Raw genomic sequence first — 20076 nt, forward strand, 5'->3', positions numbered from 1 at the left:
AATTACATTTACCTGTAATTAAATTCAATGAAGACTGTGGAGAAAAGTCAACATTTTATTTTAATGCAATAATGATGCTGGTCATGGTACACTCAAACATGGGATTTTTTGTGGAGATGAAATTCAGACTTCATGCAAAAATAATATGTTCTGTAATTACCAAAAGAGATAAATACAGCATCAAACACTACAACTACATCAGGTCTGAGAAACTTGAGGGAGAGAATACATCATCGTGAAGAGGACATCAGAAGTGGTTGAGGGACCTGAAAGCAGATGCTCTCACAATGAGGCGGCACTGTGCTGGATGACTTTTTTTCCCTGCAAATGTTTCTTCCAGTCTTATGTTTCATTAAGAGTTTTTGTCATAACAATCTTTCTTTTATTTTATAACTGACATGATTTCTTGTTCTGTATGAATGCACACTGCTCTAACCCTTCAATTTCTCTGTTGCTTCATGATACATGCCTTTCCTTAAATTTCTGCAACCAACCTGTTGAATATTCACAATTACCTCAATTTTCAGTTTATCGCGATAGATCATTACTTGTTTCATGACTGTTAAGAGGCATATGTTCACTCCAACGTTGACAAATCCACTCTTTCAATACACAATCGAGATAATTTTTCATTATATGCAGTGTTTTTCTATTTTTCCTTAAATTCGGTATATTACTTCCAGCATGAAACTAACAGTTTTTTTCCTTGTGTTCCTTCCGGTTGTAGGTGGTGGTCAATCCAACACTATACTCCGTCAGGTGGTTCACATTTACACAACTGTCAAGTTTTTCCAACAACTTGACTTTGTGTTATAACCATAAATGCTTCCTCTTTTACCACTATTACCCATAAGGATAAATGCAGGCCTTTTTGACATTTTCAACAATAACTTTACAGCACAGACATGGAATAGGTATAAAACACATGGTAATCATTGAGTGATGCATGAAAATCAGGCTGTGATGACTACTGAAAACGAACTGGCACCAACAAGGTGCCACTCAGAGAAGTATGTAAGAAGTATCTCAGAACCTGCACAGCGCCTGGGAACCTTACCAGTGCCTTGTGGAATTTTCAATTGTGGCATCATGTCAGTGCTCAAAATAATTTTGGATTCTGAGGTTTGCAGAAAGGTTAGCTCAACTTGTATTGGATATTCTCATATTCCAAACATTGGGATATTACTATTAATACCTCAGTACATGTTCAAAATTGAGTCAATGATAGTATAACAAATTTTGCAATGAATCCAGGATGCTTAGAGTTCTAGAGACAACAGAACCCTGGTGAGCTGAAATAGAAGCAGGAGAAACAGCTCAGTGAAACCACTGCCATTCCATTGGGATTTTTCAAACAATGTATTTTATCAGAGTTTTACAGTATTTATCATGTCATTTTGGCTTTCTGAAATTGACTTGTGGATTTTTTTTTAATATTGAAAGCTTTTTGCAAAAAGAAACAATTTTCTATAAAGACTAAAGCCCTATCTGCTTTCAAATGGATACAAAAGATCTCTATTTCACCACAAAATCTCCAGTCTCAATCCTTGGTCCCCAAACAGAATTTAGACAACAAATACCAATATTTGACAAATGGTAGGCATTTGAAATGCACTGCCATGGATGGTAGGGGAGGCAAATACGATGGAGGAATTCAAAAGGGTTGCATGGGGCAAAAGGCCTGTTCCTCTGTTCAGGAGCCACTAGGTAATGTTGTTTCTCTATAAAATGCTGGTTACAGACATTCCACCCCACAAAAACTCATTTCAGGGAGGTAGCACCATCAATTTGCGGGAGAGTCCCGGAACTTCCCGGAGAGGTGGGATGTCTGCAATAGAGTAGCTCTTTAGCAGCTAGCCAGCTAGTTTAAATAACAAGCAACACACATAAAAGTTGCTGGTGAATGCAGCAGGCCAGGCAGCATCTATCCAGCAATTTTTATGTGTGTTGCTTGAAATTCTAGCATCTGCAGATTTCCTCGTGTTTAGTTTAAATAATATTAGCTATGCTAATGAACGAATGACACCTACTCAACTCATCTCAACATGTCTTTAACAGTCTTAACCCACCATGGGAGATAGAATAGTCACTGTTGCCAACAGTGCAGCGAGCAACACTGTCATTATTTTTGACCCCTATTAGGCAGGGGTACACTTTAGGATAGTCTGGGGTGACATACGTTTTATATTTTTTTGGAACACTCTGCCATGGCACGTGCGCTCTCTCTCTCTCACACTCCCTCTCTCGTGGTCGCTCTCTCTCATGCTCTCTCTTGCTCTCGCACTCTCTCGCTTGCTCTCAAAAAAATTGATTTCCGGGATATTGTATATAATTTGCAGGCATCAGGGAGCCTCCCGGAACTTCCAGGAGAGGTGGGATGTCTGTGGTTAGACCACACTTGGATTGTGTTCAGTTCAGTTCCAGTCACCTCACTATAGGAAGGATGTGGAAGTTTGACAGGGTGCAGAGGAGATTCACCAGGATACTCTCTGGATTACAGAGTATGTCATAGGAGGATAGATTGCGAGAGCTAAGACTTTTCTCTGGAGAGGAGGATGAGAAGCGGCTTGATAGAGTGTAAGAGGCATAGATAAGACCGGACAGCCAAAGACTTTTCCCCAGGGCAAAAATGGTTCATACAAGGGGCATAACTAAGCTGTTTGGTGAAAAGTGTAGAAGGGATGTCAGAGGTAAGTTTTTTTTGTAGGGATGGGTAAGTTTGTGGAATGAGCTGCCAAGGTTGTTGGTAGAGGTAGATATATTAGAGATATTTAAGAAACTTAACTAGGTACATAGATGAAATAGAGATTATGAGCTACGTGGGAGGGAAGAGTTAAATTGATCTTGGAGTATCAGCACAACATTGTGGGCCAAAGGACCCTATAGCAACTGTTCTATGTTCTATATACTTAAATCTTCATCTCCATTCCTAACAAGATCAATTTCTGTAACAATGCAAGCATTTAATTTTCAATTTGAACTGAAGATCATTAACTACATTGAGATAAAAGGTGGGACTTAAGATCCCTTTTAATTCTTCACCTTACACCAACGCCCTCTATTTCCAGATGCCTGCATTTGGAGAGATGGTAAGAAATTTTCTCTCATTTTCACCATTCAGATTTTTGTATACCTCATTCAGGTGCCTTTCCACTCCTCTGCTCCAATGAAAACAAAACCAACCTATCCAATCTCTCCTCATAAATAAAATAATCCAGCCCAGGCAACAGACTGGAAAACTACCTCTATAATCTTCTTCTGAGCAACTGCATCCTTTCTACCATGCAGCAATCAGAATTGCACACAGTACTCCAAATGAAGCCTAACTGAAGTTTTATGAAGTTTACCATGACCTTGATATTCTCTACACTGGCCAATGATGTCTATTAGCCTGTATGCCCTCTTCACCACTAACTGTTGCCATGTTTAGGGGTCCTTTGACTTGTACAATGTTCCTCTGCTCAACTCTCTAGAAGCCTACAAATTACTGTTAACCCTACTCTTATTTGGTTTCTCAAAATATATCAGATTGGATTTCACCTGCCGATGCTCTACCCAATTTATCAACTGACCAATAATATTATGTAACCCAAGATGATCTTCCTCAATATCAACATCACCTCAGTCTACCTGGCAGTAGAAAACTGAGTGTTCCTGACATGTCACCAGTCCAATAATACATCACAGTCTTTCAAGTGTGGCACAGATTCAACATGCAACTCATCACAAAACAAAGAAATTGATTTTTGTCATTTGTCCATTCCAAAGGACAGCATGATCAGTCTCTAAAACTCTGCTGTAATAATATACTAAACAGGTTTTTCCTTCCTGTACTATCCTTGTCACAAGAAAATCGGGTCATGGACGGGTCAGGAGCAGTTTGCCTGGTATTAATATTCCCTAATGATTCTCAGTAATAACAGATCAGAGGCAGAAAGCCAAGTATATATGAAACTACTCAGACATGCCACTGAAAATTCCTGCAAGTCTTCGTCTGCAATGCCCAGCCCTTACCCTTTACCACCCAGAAGGAAAGTGATATCAAATCACCAAGTTGCTCTCCAATTACACAGCTTTCTGATTAGGACAGAACAACAAGAAACAAAGTCTATATTCTGAAACTAGCAACATTACAAGGCCTGAAACAATGCTAGTATAGCTAGCAATGCATAATCAACCTTATGCACAAAACCTACATGATGATTTCTACTGCCCAATCCCCATTCAAATACTTCCACTAACTAAAAAGAACTGCTAAAAATTTTCTAGAAACAGCTATCATTCAAGTATAAAAACAATAAAACAAAAAAGATAGGACAAATACCTTGTACCGATGATTTCGGTGAACACTGTTTTGGAAACAGTCCATGCATAGTACACAAGTAAGATCTATTGCACAGTCTCTGTAAAGAAAAAAAAAGATACAAGCCTAGTGTTAAAATATGGTCATGTGTCAAACATCATAATCAGTCACAGAACAACAGCATGTGGCTGCTGATCCACATTCAGATCCTTGATAAAGCTGCTCAATTAATCCCATAATCCTATCCCTACAGCGTGTAACTGCTCAAGTATTTATTCAATGCAAACACGAGGAAATCTGCAGATGCTGGAATTTCAAGCAACACACATAAGAGTTGCTCGTGAACGCAGCAGGCCAGGCAGCATCTCTAGGAAAAGGTACAGTTGACGTTTCGGGCCGAGACCCTTTGTCAGGTATTTATTCAACACCACTTTAGAAGATGCAACTGAAACTGCTTCTACCTACCCAGCCTTTCAGATCATAAGGCAAAAACAATTTCCTGTAATTTTACCAATTACTTAAATTTTATGAACCTTGGTCATCTATATCCTTGCCACTAAATGTTTCTCCTCCCTTCAACTTTGAATACTTCCATTAAATTTTATATTGCTCTCATTTAACCTCTAGCCAAAGATTCTATTGAATCATGCAATTCTGCTATTTGTATTCTTCAGTTTACTTGTCATCATTTTTATATTTGTCTCAGCTCTTATTTGCAATACTCAAGATACATTACAAAATACCATAGGTTCTGGTGGCTTGACTACACATAACAGAAATTCAGAAACAAGTGCAATGCCCATTTTTGGAACATGAAAATAGACTATTAAAAAGATTACATTTGTGTACCATTTTTGACTGAGATCTTTGCTTACCATTCAAACAATAAAAAGCCAAAACATAACAATGAAATGATCATTGTCAAATGAACAAAATCTTGTGTTTCAGAGTGGAAACACCACAGAGGTTCCTGTGACTCTGCAATGGTAGCACTTAGCTCGATATGTACATTGCCAAGCTCCTGGCTGCATCACTGCGTAAAGAGTCATACTGGAGACCAGAACAGTACAGGAATAGGCACTTTAGGCCACATCACTGTGCTAAGCTACCTAATGCCTTCTGCCTGCATGTGAACCTATCTGTCCATATACTGCATATTCTCATAACTATCCAAGATATCATAGGAAAATTTGGACTAGGGGAAAGAAATGAAAGAGGTGAGAAATGGGTAGAATGGTGCAAGATGAATAATCAGGTCATTATGAATACCTACTTTAAAAACTATCCAAGACACTTGTGGACCTGGAAAAGTCCAGGTGATAACATGAGAAATCAAATTGACTTTATTACTATAAACCAAAGATTTAGAAACTCAGTGACTCAATGCAAAACATATCCAGGTGCAGACTGTAATAGTGACCATAACCCAGTACGTCATGTAAAAGTAATACTTAAAAAGCTAAAGAAGCAAAAACCTGAACAATCCCTTGACTACTTGCACATCTAGAAATAGAATCTGTTGAAGATGATAGCAATCATGTAGAAATGAAATTTAACTCTCTAAAGGATGCCTTGGTAGAATCAGCAGTCAGTGATTCCCAAAAAAGAAAAAAAACACAAAGAATAAATGGGTGGCAGATAAAATCAAAAATCTAATGGAAGAAAGGAGACGGAAGAAAGCAAATCCTATAGAATATAAGTCCTTAGATAAAAAAGTTAAAAGCTTATGTCAAAAATCCAAAGAAGAATGGTTAAACCAGGAATGTAAGCAAATAGAAAGAATCTCTATTACTGATCCAAAAAGGTTACGTCAATAAATCAAGAATATCACTGGTAAATAGCTCCTCTGTTCTTCAGGTGGATGTTTGAAAGCAAAGGACGGTACCAGTATCATGAAAAAAGATGAGATTATGAACACATGGACTGAGTATATTCAGGAATTCTTTGAAGACGATCAAGGCGAAAAACCAGAAATTAAGAAAAATATTGAAGGTCCAAGTATTTCAAAATCTGAAGTTCGTAATGCAATAAATAAGATGAAGAAAGGAAAGGCAGCAGGTCCTGATGAATTAGTAATAGAACAAATTATCACCCTTGAAGATTATGGAATTGAAAAACTTACTGATTTAATCAATGGCATTTATGAGACTGGAATAATACCAGAAGAGATGAAAAAAAAAATCAGTACTTATCACTCTTCCTAAGAAAGCTGAAGCAATAGAATGTGAATTACATAGGACCATAATTTTAATGAGTCATATCACCAAGATACTTCCAAGAATTTTGATGACAAGAGCTGAAGATACAAGCTGAAGTAGGCAAAGAACAATGTGGTTTTGTGAAAGAGAAAGGTACAAGAAACGCAATATTGATGTTAAGCATACTATCAAAACGAGCTATTCAAGTGCAAAAAGAATTGTTTGTTTTATCGACTACACAAAAGCATTTGATAAAGTGAAGCACAATAAGTTATTCGAAATATTACAAAAAACTCTAGATCTAGATTCGAAAGACCTCCGCCTAATCAGAAATCTGTTCTGGGAACAAACTGCCGCTGTAAGAATAGATGGAGAAGCGAGTCAGTTTACGAAAATCAAGAGAGGCATTAGACAAGGGTGTGTTTTCTCCCCCGATGTATTTAATGTGTACAGTGAAACAATATCACAAAAAATAGGAGACATCTTGGGAATCAAAGTTGGCAGTGAAAACATCAATAATTTCAGATATGCAGATGACATTGTGTTAATTGAAAGTACAGCACTTAATTGATATAATTGTTGAAGAAAGTACAAAAATAGGTCTATCTATCAATTGCAAAAAGACAATGTATGGTGATATCCAAAAAGAAGGAGAATCATATGTGCAGGCTGAGAATAAATGGGGAAGATATAAAACAAGTACAGAACTTTTGCTGCTTAGGAAGCTGGGTGACATCAGATGGCAGGTGCGACTTGGACATCAAAAGAAGAATAGGGATGGCAAAAAATACCTTTACGAGAATGAAGAGTATACTGACCAATACTAAAGTAGGCATGACAACCCACCTCAGAGTACTGAAAAGTTACATTTATCCAGTTATGTTATATAGCTCAGAATGTTGGATAATACGAATATCTAACAAGGATGTCATGAACAGAGCAAACACAAAAAGAGAAATAATGTATGAGATCATGAAAAGGCAACACAACTTCATTGGACATGTGATTAGGAAAGAGGAGTTGGAATGCATGGTAATTATGAGCAAGAATGAAGGGAAGAAAGCAAGAAGAAGACAAAGACAAATGATGGTGGAGACAGCAGCCAGACAACCGGAAATGAATACCAATGAATTGATCCACTTGACCCGAAACAAGAGTGTGTGGGCCATGGCAGTCAAAGCTCAAACTGGGCATGGCACCTGCTGATGATGATCCAATACACTCTTAAATACCTCTGCCTGGTTCTACCATCACCATGGGCAGCACGTTTCACACACCCACCACTCTTTTAAAAAAAACATACCTTGCACATCTCTGAACTTTTCTACTTTCACATTAAATATATGCCCTCCAGCATTAGATATTTCAACCCTGGGAAAAAGATACCAACTGTCTAACTTGTCTACGCCTGTAACTTTTATAAACTCATCAGGTCTTCCCTCAGCCTCCTTTGCACCAGAGAAAATAACCCTAGTTTGTCCAACCTATATTGAAAGCACCTATCCTTTAATACAGGCAGCATTCTGGTACACCTCTTCCATGTCCTTCCTGTAATGGAGCAACCAGAATTGAATACAATGCAGCCTGAAGTTTTATAAAACTGCAACGCAACTTGAACTCTGAACTCAATACCTCAATAAAAGCAAACATGCCATTCACCACCTTTACCACACTATAAACTTCCATGGAGATATGGACTTGGACTCCAAGATCCCTCCATACATCAGTGTTGCTGAGCATCCCCTTTACAGTCCACCTCCCCAAGTGCAATACCAAAGGGATTAAACTGTCTGTCCACCCACACCTGCAACTGATCTATATCCCACTGTATTCTTTCGCAACCTTCTACACCATCTACAATGCCACCAACCATCCTGTTAACTGCAAACTTGCTCATACGCCCATCCACATTTTCATCAAGTCATTTCTATCTCAAACAGCAGCAGTCTCAGTACAAATCCCTGCAGAATACCACTAGTCAAACATTCAATTAATCAAACCTTTTAGCTAGCATATAAACTATCAACCACTACCCTGTCTACCATGGAAAGGTCAATTCTGAATCCAAATGGCCATCACTGTGGATCCCACACACCTTTATCTTCTGGATGAGCCTGCATTAAAGCACTTTCAAATGCCTTACCAAAATCCACATGGACAACTTTCACTGTTCTACCTACATTGATCATCTCTTTAAAAAAAAACTCATTAGTAAGACACAAACTTATCCCACAACAAAGTCATGCCAACTGCCGCTAATTAGGCCATGGTTTTCTCAATGCTCATAAATCCTACTTTAAAGAATTCTCTCCTATAGTTTCCCATTGATGTATGATGAACTGGTCTATGATTTCTAGGATTATCCCCATTTCCCTTCCTGAACAAAGCAACATTAGGGTACTTCAACAGTCCTCTGGGACTTCACTGTAGATAGAGACGACAGATTTTGGTTAAAATCCTAGCAATCTCACCTCTTGGTTCTCTGACTATCTTGGGGTATAATCACATCAGGCACAGGAGAATTATCCACCTTAATATTCTTCAAGAGACCCAGCACTACTACATTCTAAATCTCAAAATGCCCTAGCATATTATCATGCTCCACACTGATTTCACTAAGTGATGAAAAGCAAGGAGCTTGCACTTGTGAAGTACATTTCAAAACTTCACAATATTGTTTGGAAATGAGGATGAAGTTTTCAAGTGTAATTATTTGCAGCCTCAAAATTGAGTTGCGTACCCAAGGCAATAATCTGCTGGAGGAACCCAGCTACTTAAACCACGGCCTGCCATGAGTCCCTCCAGATTCCAGCACCTGCGGTTTTGTGCCATAGACAACACAACCATCTTCAAATAGAAAGGCCCAATAGATTAATCATCTGCTTCCTCCCAAGTGTGGTGGAACACTACCCATTTACTTGTAAGAAAGCATCCCTAAAACAACATACTCCCAGCACCACCAAGGAAAAACCAGCCTACTTGATTAGATTCTGTCCATTAACTTAAGAATTACTCAAATACAAGAGATGCTGGAAATCCGAAGCAACACACACACAAAAGACTGGAAGAACTTGGCAAGTCAGGCATTATCTATGGACAGGAATAAGTTGCTGGCATTTCAGGTTTAGACCCTTCATCAGGACTGGAAAGGAAGAGGACAGAAGCTGAATAAGGTGGGGGGGGGGAGGGGAGAGAAAGAAGAAGAAGTGCAAGTTGCAAAGGTGATAGGTGAGGCCAGGAGAGGGGGAAGGTGGGTGGGTGGGGGACAGAGGATGAAGAAGCTGGAAAGGAATAGGTGAAAGAGGCAAAGTACTGAAGGAATCTAATAGGAGGGGACTACCCAGCAACCCATGGAATGGGAAGGGGGAGGGAAACCAAAAGGAGATGATGGGCAGGAGAAGGATGAGACGGTAATCAGAAAGGGTCTTGGAAAAAGCAAGGAGGAATAGGGGAGAAATTATTGGAAGTCAAGAGAAATTGAGACTACCCAGGCGGAAAATGCTGTGTTTCTCTTCCAAACATAGTTTGGAGACATTGTGGTAGAGGAGGTCATGAATAGACATGTCGATATAGGAATGGGAAGTCGAATTAAAATGGGTAACCACCGGGATATCTTGCCTTTTGTAGTGAACAGAACGAAGGTGCTCAATTAAGCAATCCCAAAATCTATGTTAGGTCTCACCATTAGATCTACACCTCCTCTCTCACCATCATTTAGGGACCCAAACAGTCCTTTCAAGGGCAGGAGTTACCAGAAGCAACACTTCACTTGCAACTGTTGGGTTCATCAATTAACCTGGTGCTGTTAGTGCAGTTTTCTCTACATCTGTCACCTTTCCAGCTTGTACTCCTTCCTCCCCCCCCCGCCCGTTTCTTATTCTAGCTTCTGTCCCCTTCCCTTGATGAAGGGTTCAGCCCAAACCATCGACTGTTTATTCCCCCACAGATGCTGCCTGACTTGCTAAATACTTATTCCCTCCTTGCTGCTACATATTGGCTTCAAGACATACCATCTACAGAATTAACAAAACTTATTCACCCAGCCTTCTCGAAAACACCCCCTTAACCTGGCAATACAAAGTCACCAAGCATCGGGAACAGTTCTACCAGCAAGATATCCATATTTGACATACTTAGCAATGTTTCACCTTTCCTACATCCTGGAGCTTGCTGACCCAGCACCTGGGTGCCATGGTAATGTAGCAGTTAGCACAACACCATTACAGCTTACGTTGTTGGAATTCAGAGTTCAATTCTGACATCCTCTGTAAGCAAGTTTACATGCTGTTTCCCATGTGCACGTGGGTTTCCTCCGGGTGCTCTGGTTTCCTCCCTCAGTCCAGAGACACTCTGTTTAGTAGGTTAATTATTCATTGGAAATTGCCCTGTGATTAGGCTACAGGGGTTGCTGGGTGGTATGGCTTGGTGAGCCTGGAGGGCCAGTTCCACATTGCATCTCTAAATAAACAAACAAACCTCCTTTAAAGTTCAAAAGTGCAGCTCCCATAACCCTTTCAACAGCAAAGGATTGTGGGCGGAGCTACCATGGCACTAGATACCTTCTTCGAGCTCATCTGCTTAATTTCCACATTTAATGCCTCTTTTTTTTTTAACTTTTTCAAGGTGGAAGGGTTCTGTCAGTGCCCGTGACATACAGCTGTACTCAAACTGCAGTTCTTTATGATGATGGTTCTTGCTGCTGGGGCTCACCAAGTGGCCATTTTTCAATATCCCATGCGCGTGGCCTAGAAGACGAGAGCGCCTTCATGGTCCCGAGGCTTTGCAGCCCCGTGGATAAGCCAGTTCTATGCTGGTGCCGCCAAATGAAGCATCACAGGAGAAAAGCGGAATATCGGAGACAGAGGGTCAACCAGAGATCCCTGTACTCGATGAATTGCTCTCTCTTTCCCTCTCTCTCATTGGTGGGGGAAGAGTTTGCTGCCAATCAACGAGTCACAGCACTCGACTACTGCAAATGATTTGAGCGGCATAGCCCCACTTTTGGTTTTAAAGTTTTAAGAGTGGCAGTGTCCAGTTATTCACTCACATCTGTCCCACTTGACTGCTTCTGACTTGTAAAAGAAAGCTATTCAATTTGTTCATCATCTGCTATGTCTCAATTGCTCTACACAGCTGACTCACCTCCTTGTTTTGAAATGTTAAACTGAGACCTATGGGACGCTCAGGTACATTAAGGAGTCCCAAGACAAACTTCAAAATAACAAAGGTCACCTCAGTGATTGAGCAAATCATAAAAACAGATTATCATTTTGCCAATCTTTATAGAATCTTACTCATGCAAATTCACTGGCATAGTTCCCAAAACACAACAGTGACTACACTGATTGAAACATATAAGATTATTAAGGGATTGGACACGCTAGAGGCAGGAAACATGTTCCCGATGTTGGGGGAGTCCAGAACCAGAGGCCACAGTTTAAGAATAAGGGGTAGACCACTTAGAACGGAGTTGAGGAAAAACTTTTTCACACAGAGGGTTGTGGTTCTATGGAATGCTCTGCCTCAGAAGGAAGTGGAGGCCAATTCTCTGGATTCTTTCAAGAAAGAGTTAGATAGAGCTCTTAAAGATAGCGGAGTCAAGGGATATGGGGAGAAGGCAGGAAAAGGGTACTGATTGTGGATGATCAGCCATGATCACAGTGAATGGCGGTGCTGGCTCGAAGGGCTGAATGGCCTACTCCTGCACCCATTGTCTATTGTTCTATTGTACTTCTGGTGTACTTCACCTGTTGCAAAGTGATATCATTTGCCCTGAAATTATGAAAGGCACTATATAAAAGCAAGTCTCCTTATTCACATTACTCTTAACTATCAGCATATATTATGTGCTCAAGTTACTACATCAGCAAAGCAGATGAACAAGATCATACAGAGGCATATTGACATTGATGCGTTAAGAATTGATTACTGGTAGCTCTACATGATTTATGGAATTACTATCCTGATGGTGAACACATGGAGTACACATCTTCCTGAGACACGGCTCCATATTCATTCCCAAAACTATTTTAATATTACTATCTATTACCTTACACAATGGCTATACTTCTAAGTTACTTCCTTCATACTTTGTGATACCAATAAGTCAATATAATAGATGACCTATTTCTTTTTCCAAATTAATGGTACTTCAGCTTCTTTCAAATCATTGGAACTAACACAGATATAAAAGAGTTGGCCAAAAGGTGGTTAAAACCATATGTAAATCAACATGAAAAGTAATCAGGGTAAAGTGAGGTGCTAAATTCACATGACTTCTCACCGACAGGAATATGTGGTTTCTCCTCCTTTGAAAACTCGGCCACATAGTTGTGAAGTATTATTTTGTTCCAGCTTTGCAAAACCAGCTTCGGGGCACTCCCCAAAGAGAAACCATTCCAGGGTTTGAAGTAACACATGATAGGCCTGTTCCTCCTCAGGTAACTTGACTTCTGATCCTGAACAGTGTACTAGAGGGACATATTCCATGAAGTATTGGTATATTCCAGAACACAGATCAACTCCTTCCTGCCAAATCTGCAAGACAAAATAAAACTGTTAGCTGCAGTGTTCATCAACTGAATATTCCAACCTCATTTGCTGAATATATTCTTGCAAACATAAATCCAATCATTAATCCATCAAATGCACAGATGCTGGAAATTCAAGCAACACACATCAGTTGCTGGTGAACGCAGCAGGCCAGGCAGCATCTCTAGGAAGAGGTACAGTTGACGTTTCGGGCCGAGACCCTTCATCAGGTCTTGGCCTGAAACGTCGACTGTACTTCTTCCTGGAAATGCTGCCTGGCCTGCTGCGTTCACCAGCAACTTTGATGTGTGTTGCATTAATCCATCAAATTGCCATTAACAGAGGTTAAACATCAACAAATATTTTTTAATATTTATTGTTGCCTACTTTAACTATCCTAATAACAAATATAAGCAGACATGGGCTGGTGTTACACATCACCCAAGTGTGTTTAAGTGTCAACAGCACCTCCTTAACCCACAGCCAAATATTCAAACTAAATGGTAAACAGGTATACTATTATCTTCAATTCTCATATTTGGTCTGAGTTTATTTCTCCTTCAATGCTCTTGAACTCAAATCCAAGAAAACCATATCCTATTTTATCTGTGCATCTCATTTCCCTGTAATTTATTTTCTTTTGCATACCTGCCCCCGACTCACCAGCAACACTCCCACACTAAGGGATGAACTACAGTGGCTATTTAAGCAACTAGCACATAGTTGGGATCTGGGGAAAACCTTACATGACTCCAGACGTACCAATACAGTTAACTGACGTGACCCACCAAGCTACTTAGCTCAAAGGCTACAAGGATAGGTAATAAATGCTGGCTTCACCAGCAACACTCAATTCCTGAAAATGAAATACATTAGAACTTGAAAATTAAAAAGACTACAGATGCTGGAAATCCAAAGTATAAACAAAAAAAATTACTAAGGTCAGGCAACATCTAAGGAAAGAGAAACAGTGAATGTTTCAGATCAAAGACCCTTCATCAGAATGCGAGCTTACCCAAAACACTGTTACTAATCTCTAACGTTAATGGTCAATCAACTGAGTGCCCCTGAAACATACTCACTCCCTACAAACAAAAATGGATACGTTCATCTCTCACCGGAAACATTCAAAAAAATCAAAACAAGGTGCAGATGAAGTTGTAAAGGAAGAAAAAGAATCAGTTTAACTTCCAAAATATTAAGGTGTAGAGTGAGAAAAGGATTTAATAGCTGAGATTTTGCTAAGGCTACTGGGGAGAGTTTAAACTAGAATTGTTGTGGGGTGGGAACCAAAGTGAAGAGACTGGGGAAGAGGAGGTTGGCTCACAAATAGAGAAAGCTTGTAGACAGTGCGAGAGGGAGGATAGGAAGGTGATAGAGAAGGGACAAGCTCAAACCAAAGGTATGAGATTTGTCTGTTTTAACGCAAGGAGTGTTGTGAACAAATCAGATGAGCTTACAGCATGGATCAGTGCTTGGAGATATGATGTGGTGGCCATTACAGAGATTTACAGGGACAGGAATGGTTACTTCAAGTGCTGGGTTTTAGATGTTTCAGAAAGGACAGGGAGGGAGGCAAAAGAGGTGGGGGTGTGGCACTGTTGATCAGAGATAGTGTCACGGCTGCAAAAAAGGTGGACGTCATGGAGGGATTGTCTGAGTCTCTGTGGGTGGAGGTTAGGTACAGGAATGGGTCAATAACTTTACTGGGTGTTTTTTATAGGCCGCCCAATAGTAACAGGGATGTCGAGGAGCAGATAGGGAAACAGATCCTGGAAAGCTGTAATAATAACAGAATTGTCATGATGGGAGATTTTAATTTCCCAAATATTGATTGGCATCTCCCTAAAGCAAGGGGTTTAGATAGGATGGAGTTTGTTAGGTGTGTTCAGAAGGTTTCTTGACACAATATGTGGATAAGCCTACAAGAGCAGAGGATGTACTCAATTTCGTATTGGGAAATGAACCAGGTCAGGTGTCAGATCTCTCAGTGGGAGAGCATTTTGCAGACAGTGATCATAATTCTATCTCCTTTACAACAGCATTGGAGAGAGATAGGAACAGACAAGTTAGAAAAGTGTTTAATTGGAGTAAGGGGAATCATGAGGCTATCAGGCAGGAAATTGGAGGCTTAAATTGGAAACAGATGTCCTCAGAGAAAAGTACAGAAGAAATGTGGCAAATGTGGGGATATTTGTGTGGAGTTCTGCATAGGTACATTCCAACGAGACAGGGAAATTATGGGAAGGTACAGGAACCGTGGTGTACAAGGGCTGTAATAAATCTAGTCAAGAAAAGCTTACAAAAGGTTCAGAGAACTAGGTAATGTTAGAGATCTGGAAGATTATAAGGCTACTACTACTACTACTACGTCGACTCAGGCCTAGGGGGCCGGCGTCGGGCACGATGACGGACTCTCCACTTCTCCCTCTCCCTCATCAGTGTGTTCAGTTCATCTACATTAACCGCACTGCTGTCTTCTACGGGCGTGTTGACCATAGTCTTGGGAGGGCGCCCAGGGTTCATCCTCCCGTGTTTCAGCTCCCAAATAATGACTAAGCTGGCAGGTAGCTCGGGGTGGCGTAGACAGTGCCCCGCTAGTTGCAGTCTTCTCGCCTCGATTTTAGTGGAGAGCATCGGTAGGTTGTTATAGAGCTCAACATTCGTCATGTGCTGTTGCCATCTCACGTCAACAGCCATCCAGAGCATTCGTGTATAGCAACCATCTAGGGACTTTCGCATCGTCTTGGTGAGTGTCCACGTCTCGCATCCATACGTGAGAATGGACTCTATGACTGCTATGAAAATCCTCTTTTTAAGCCCTCTGGTCAGGTTCGACTTCCAGATTTCCTTCATGTCGTTCATAGCCTTCCACGCCAGCGCCTTCCGTATCTTTATGTCCTTCTCTGAACTCATCATTCTTGACCCGAGGTACTTGTAGTCAAAGACCTTCTTAATGGTATCATTCTCTATGGTCTTGAGAGTACCTTCGTCGCAGTTAAATGCCATGTACTCTGTCTTTTCAGCGTTTAGGTGAAGTCCAACTTTATTGCATACTATTTCCATTTTGTCAATAGCTGCTGTGCTTCCTCCATCTGGTCAGAGAGTAGGACTATGTCATCTAAAAGGTTAATAGAAAGGAACTCAAGAAGGAAATTAGAGCCAGAAGGGGCTATGAGAAGGCCTTGACAGGCATGATTAAGGAAAACCCCAAGGCACTCTACAAGTACGTGAAGAGCAAGAGGATAAGATGTGAAAGAATAAGACCTATCAAGTGTGACAGTGGGAAAGTGTGCATGGAACCAGGGGAAATAGCAGAGGTACTTAATGAATACTTTATAAAATTGCTGGTAAACACAGGAGGTCAGGCAGCATCTATAGGAAGAGGTACAGTCGACGTTTCGGGCCGAGACCCTTCGTCAGGACTAACTGAAAGAAGAGATAGTAAGAGGTTTGAAAGTGGGAGGGGGAGGGGGAGATCCGAAATGATAGGAGAAGACTTTCAAATCTCTTACTATCTCTTCTTTCAGTTAGTCCTGACGAAAGGTCTCAGTCCAAAACATCGACTGTACCTCTTCCTATAGATGCTGCCTGGCCTGCTGCGTTCACCAGCAATTTTTAAGTGTGTTACTTGAAATTCCAGCATTTGCAGATTTCCTCGTGTTTGTGTAATGAATATTTTACTTCAGTATCCACTATGGAAAAGGATCCTTGTGATTGTAGTGATGACTTGCAGCAGACTGAAAAGCTTGAGCATGTAGATATTAAGAAAGAGAATGTGCTGGAGCTTTTGGAAAGCATCAAGTTGGATAAGTCGCTGGGACCGGATGAGATGTACCCCAGGCTACTGTGGGAGGCAAGAGAGGAGATTGCTGAGCCTCTAGCGATGAGCCTTGCATCATCAGTGGGGACAAGGGAGGTTCCAGAGGATTGGAGGATTGCGTGTGTTGTTCCTTTATTCATGAAAGGGAGTAGAGATAGCCTAGGAATTTATAGACCAGTGAGTCTTACCTCAGTGGCTGGTAAGTTGTTGGAGAAGATCCTGAGAGACAGGATTTATGAACATTTGGAGAGGTATAATATGATTACGAGTAGTCAGCATGGCTTTGTCAAGGGGAGGCCGTGCCTTACGAGCCTGATTGAAATTTTTGAGGATGTGACTAAACACATTGATGAAGGAAGAGCAGTAGGTGTAGTGTATATGGATTACTGCAAGGTATTTGATAAGATACCCCATGCAAGGCTTATTGAGAAAATAAAGAGGTATGGGATCCAAGGGGACATTGCTTTGTGGATCCAGAACTGGCTTGCCCACAGAAGGCAAAGAGTGGTTGTAAACGGGTCATATTCTGCATGCAGGTCAGTCACCAGTGGTGTGCACCTCAGGGATCTGTTCTGGGACCCTTACTCTTCGTGATTTTTATAAATGACCTGGATGAGGAAGTGGAGGGATAGGTTAGTAAGTTTGCTGATCACACAAAGGTTGGAGGTGTTGCGGATACTGTGGAGGGCTGTCAGAAGTTACAGCAAGACATTAATAGGATGCAAAACTGGGCTGAGAAGTGGCAGATGGAGTTCAACCCAGATAAGTGTGAAATGGTTCATTTTGGGAGGTCAAATATGATGGCGGAATATAGTATAAATGGTAAGACTCTTGGCAGTGTGGAGGAGCAGAGAGATCTCGGGGTCCGGTCCACAGGACGCTCAAAGCAGCTGCGCAGGTTGACTCCGTGGTTAAGAAGGCGTATGGTGTATTGGCCTTCATCAATAGTGAAATTGAATTTAGGAGCCGAGAGGTGATGTTGCAGCTATATAGGACCCTGGTCAGACCCCACTTGGAGTACTGTGCTCGGTTCTGATCGCCTCACTACAGGAAGGATGTGGAAGGCATATAAAGGGTGCAAGGAGATTTACGTTGCCTGGATTGGGGAGCATGCCTTATGAGAGTAGGTTAAGTGAACTCGGCCTTTTCTCCTTGGAGCAACAGAGGATAAGAGGTGACCTGATAGAGGTGTATAAGATGATGACAGGCATTGATTGTGTGGATAGTCAGAGGCTTTTTCCCAGGGCTGAAATGGTTGCCACAAGAGGACACAGGTTTAAGGTGCTGGGGAGAAGGTACAGAGGAGATGTCAGGGGTATGTTTTTGTACTCAGAGTGGTGAGTGCATGGAATGGGCTGCCGGCAACGGTGGAGGAGGTGGATACGATAGGGTCTTTTAAGAGACTTTGGGATAGGTACATGGAGCTTAGTAAAATAGAGGGCTATAGGTAAGCCCAGTAATTTCTAAGGTCGGGACATGTTCGCCACAACTCAGTGGGCCAAAGGGCCTGTATTTTGCTGTAGGTTTTTTATGTTTATATGTAAACTAGAAAAATGGTGAAAGGAAATATATTGCCAAAGGATTTCGAAGGGGAAGAGTGTCTAGGAGGAAGAAACTGATCAAGGTGTGTTTTTGTGGCAAGAGCAACAGTACAACCTTGATCTCTGTAAACTGTCTGTTGTAGGAGAGGCAGAAGACATCAGCGAATCCAGCTCTGAATTTGCTGTCAGTTGGAATGTAGGACCAAGGACGAGGGAGATTGAAACATTGAGGCAAACGCAGAAGGTGACTGTTGGCTACCTGCCCTTCGATCACTGGTGGGATTGCTCTGCTACGGAAGGGGGAGACTACCCTTTGATCACTGGTGGGATCACTCTGCTACGGAGGGGGAAAGGCCTGCCACTGGGCCCCAGAGAATGTTATCCAGATTTTCTGCATGTTTCATATGGACTAAAGACTCTTTCTTAGTCTTTTTTTAAAAATATATTCTTTGTTTTTCACCTGATCTTTCTCATTTTTATGTGTGCAGGGGAGGGGGATTTGAGGGTTGGTGTGGCTGTTCAGTTTGTGGTTTTTTTGTGCTGGGGAGGAAGAATTTGGGGTTGATGATTTTCTTTTCTTTCTTGGTTTCATGGCTACCTGGAGAAGAATAATTTCAGGGTTGTATACTTTGACAATACACGAACCTTTGAAATCATGTAATTTCACTGAAAGACAGATGATTAACAATAAAACTATTAAACAAGGGAGGAAAGTGAATGAAAACAGAAGTGATAGGATCAGGTTTACAACACAAGTATCACAATATGGAAAAAAAGCAGCAACCTACATGAGCTGGTTATACAGAAACTTTTACAATACTAATGCCCTACAAGTGTTTGGGAACTGAATAAATAAAATAGTTGATAAGTGAGGGATCTTGAGGCCAGATAAAGAAGAAGTCAATGGAATGTCAATCAACTCTGCCCAAGTTCAGAAACCAACAAAGCAATGGAATGAAATTGGGAAGCAATCTGAAAGAGAATAGGAAACAATCGCCTCTGATCTGGGCTGATATTTACGTGCCGGGTGGCACCTAATTAATTAGCTTGTTTATTTCGGCTTTTTTCTTAAAGATGTGCTGGATGCGTTCCAGCCACCGCTGTACCACCGCATTCTTCGCAGCCCGGAGGCTGGGGACCACTTAATTATAAGTCACTTATAAGTCAATAGCATAATAACATTTTACGTAAGGTTTGGATATTAAACACGCAGCGCATATTTTCCCTGTATGAACCTATAAAATCATTGCAACACACCAATATTGCTGAATCTGTGGGAGCTCTGGGCTTGTTTCCCTGCAACAAGACGGTCCCATCAAGGGGTGATGGGAGACAGTGATACTCGAAGGGGGTTCCTTATGTCCAGTCTATTCCGCAATTTAGTTTTCGTTGCATTCATTGCAGAAAACTCCGCTTTGCAGAGATATGATGTTGGAAATGGAAGCAATGTTTTCAGTGCTTTCGTGGTTATCTCAGGATATTCAGCCTTGACTTTGATCCAGAATGCCAGCAGAGATGTCATGTTAAACATACTTTTCAGCCCACCGTCATTTGCAAGCTCGAGGAGTTGATCTTTTTCCCCCGCGCTGACATGGAAGATTCACTGGAAACATTCACAAATGGGTCACGGACCCATTCCTTTGCGCGTCTTGGGCCACTGATGACCTCGCATGTGATAAA

General features: G+C 41.1%; 1 protein-coding gene across 4 annotated transcripts in view; it reads right to left on the bottom strand.

Annotated features, from left to right (window-relative positions):
- ubr1 (ubiquitin protein ligase E3 component n-recognin 1) overlaps positions 1 to 20076 on the bottom strand; it is a 288023-nt gene that overhangs the window by 242231 nt on the left and 25716 nt on the right. For all 4 annotated transcript variants that reach the window (XM_072264036.1, XM_072264044.1, XM_072264054.1 and 1 more), the window contains exons 2-3: positions 12785 to 13038; positions 4325 to 4403 (exon numbers count right to left, since the gene is read on the bottom strand). In XM_072264036.1, coding sequence (XP_072120137.1) covers positions 4325 to 4403; positions 12785 to 13038 — 333 coding nt within the window. The remainder of the gene's footprint in view (positions 1 to 4324; positions 4404 to 12784; positions 13039 to 20076) is intronic.

This window comes from Mobula birostris, chromosome 1 (genome assembly GCF_030028105.1).
Source record: "Mobula birostris isolate sMobBir1 chromosome 1, sMobBir1.hap1, whole genome shotgun sequence".
NCBI lineage: Eukaryota > Metazoa > Chordata > Chondrichthyes > Myliobatiformes > Myliobatidae > Mobula > Mobula birostris.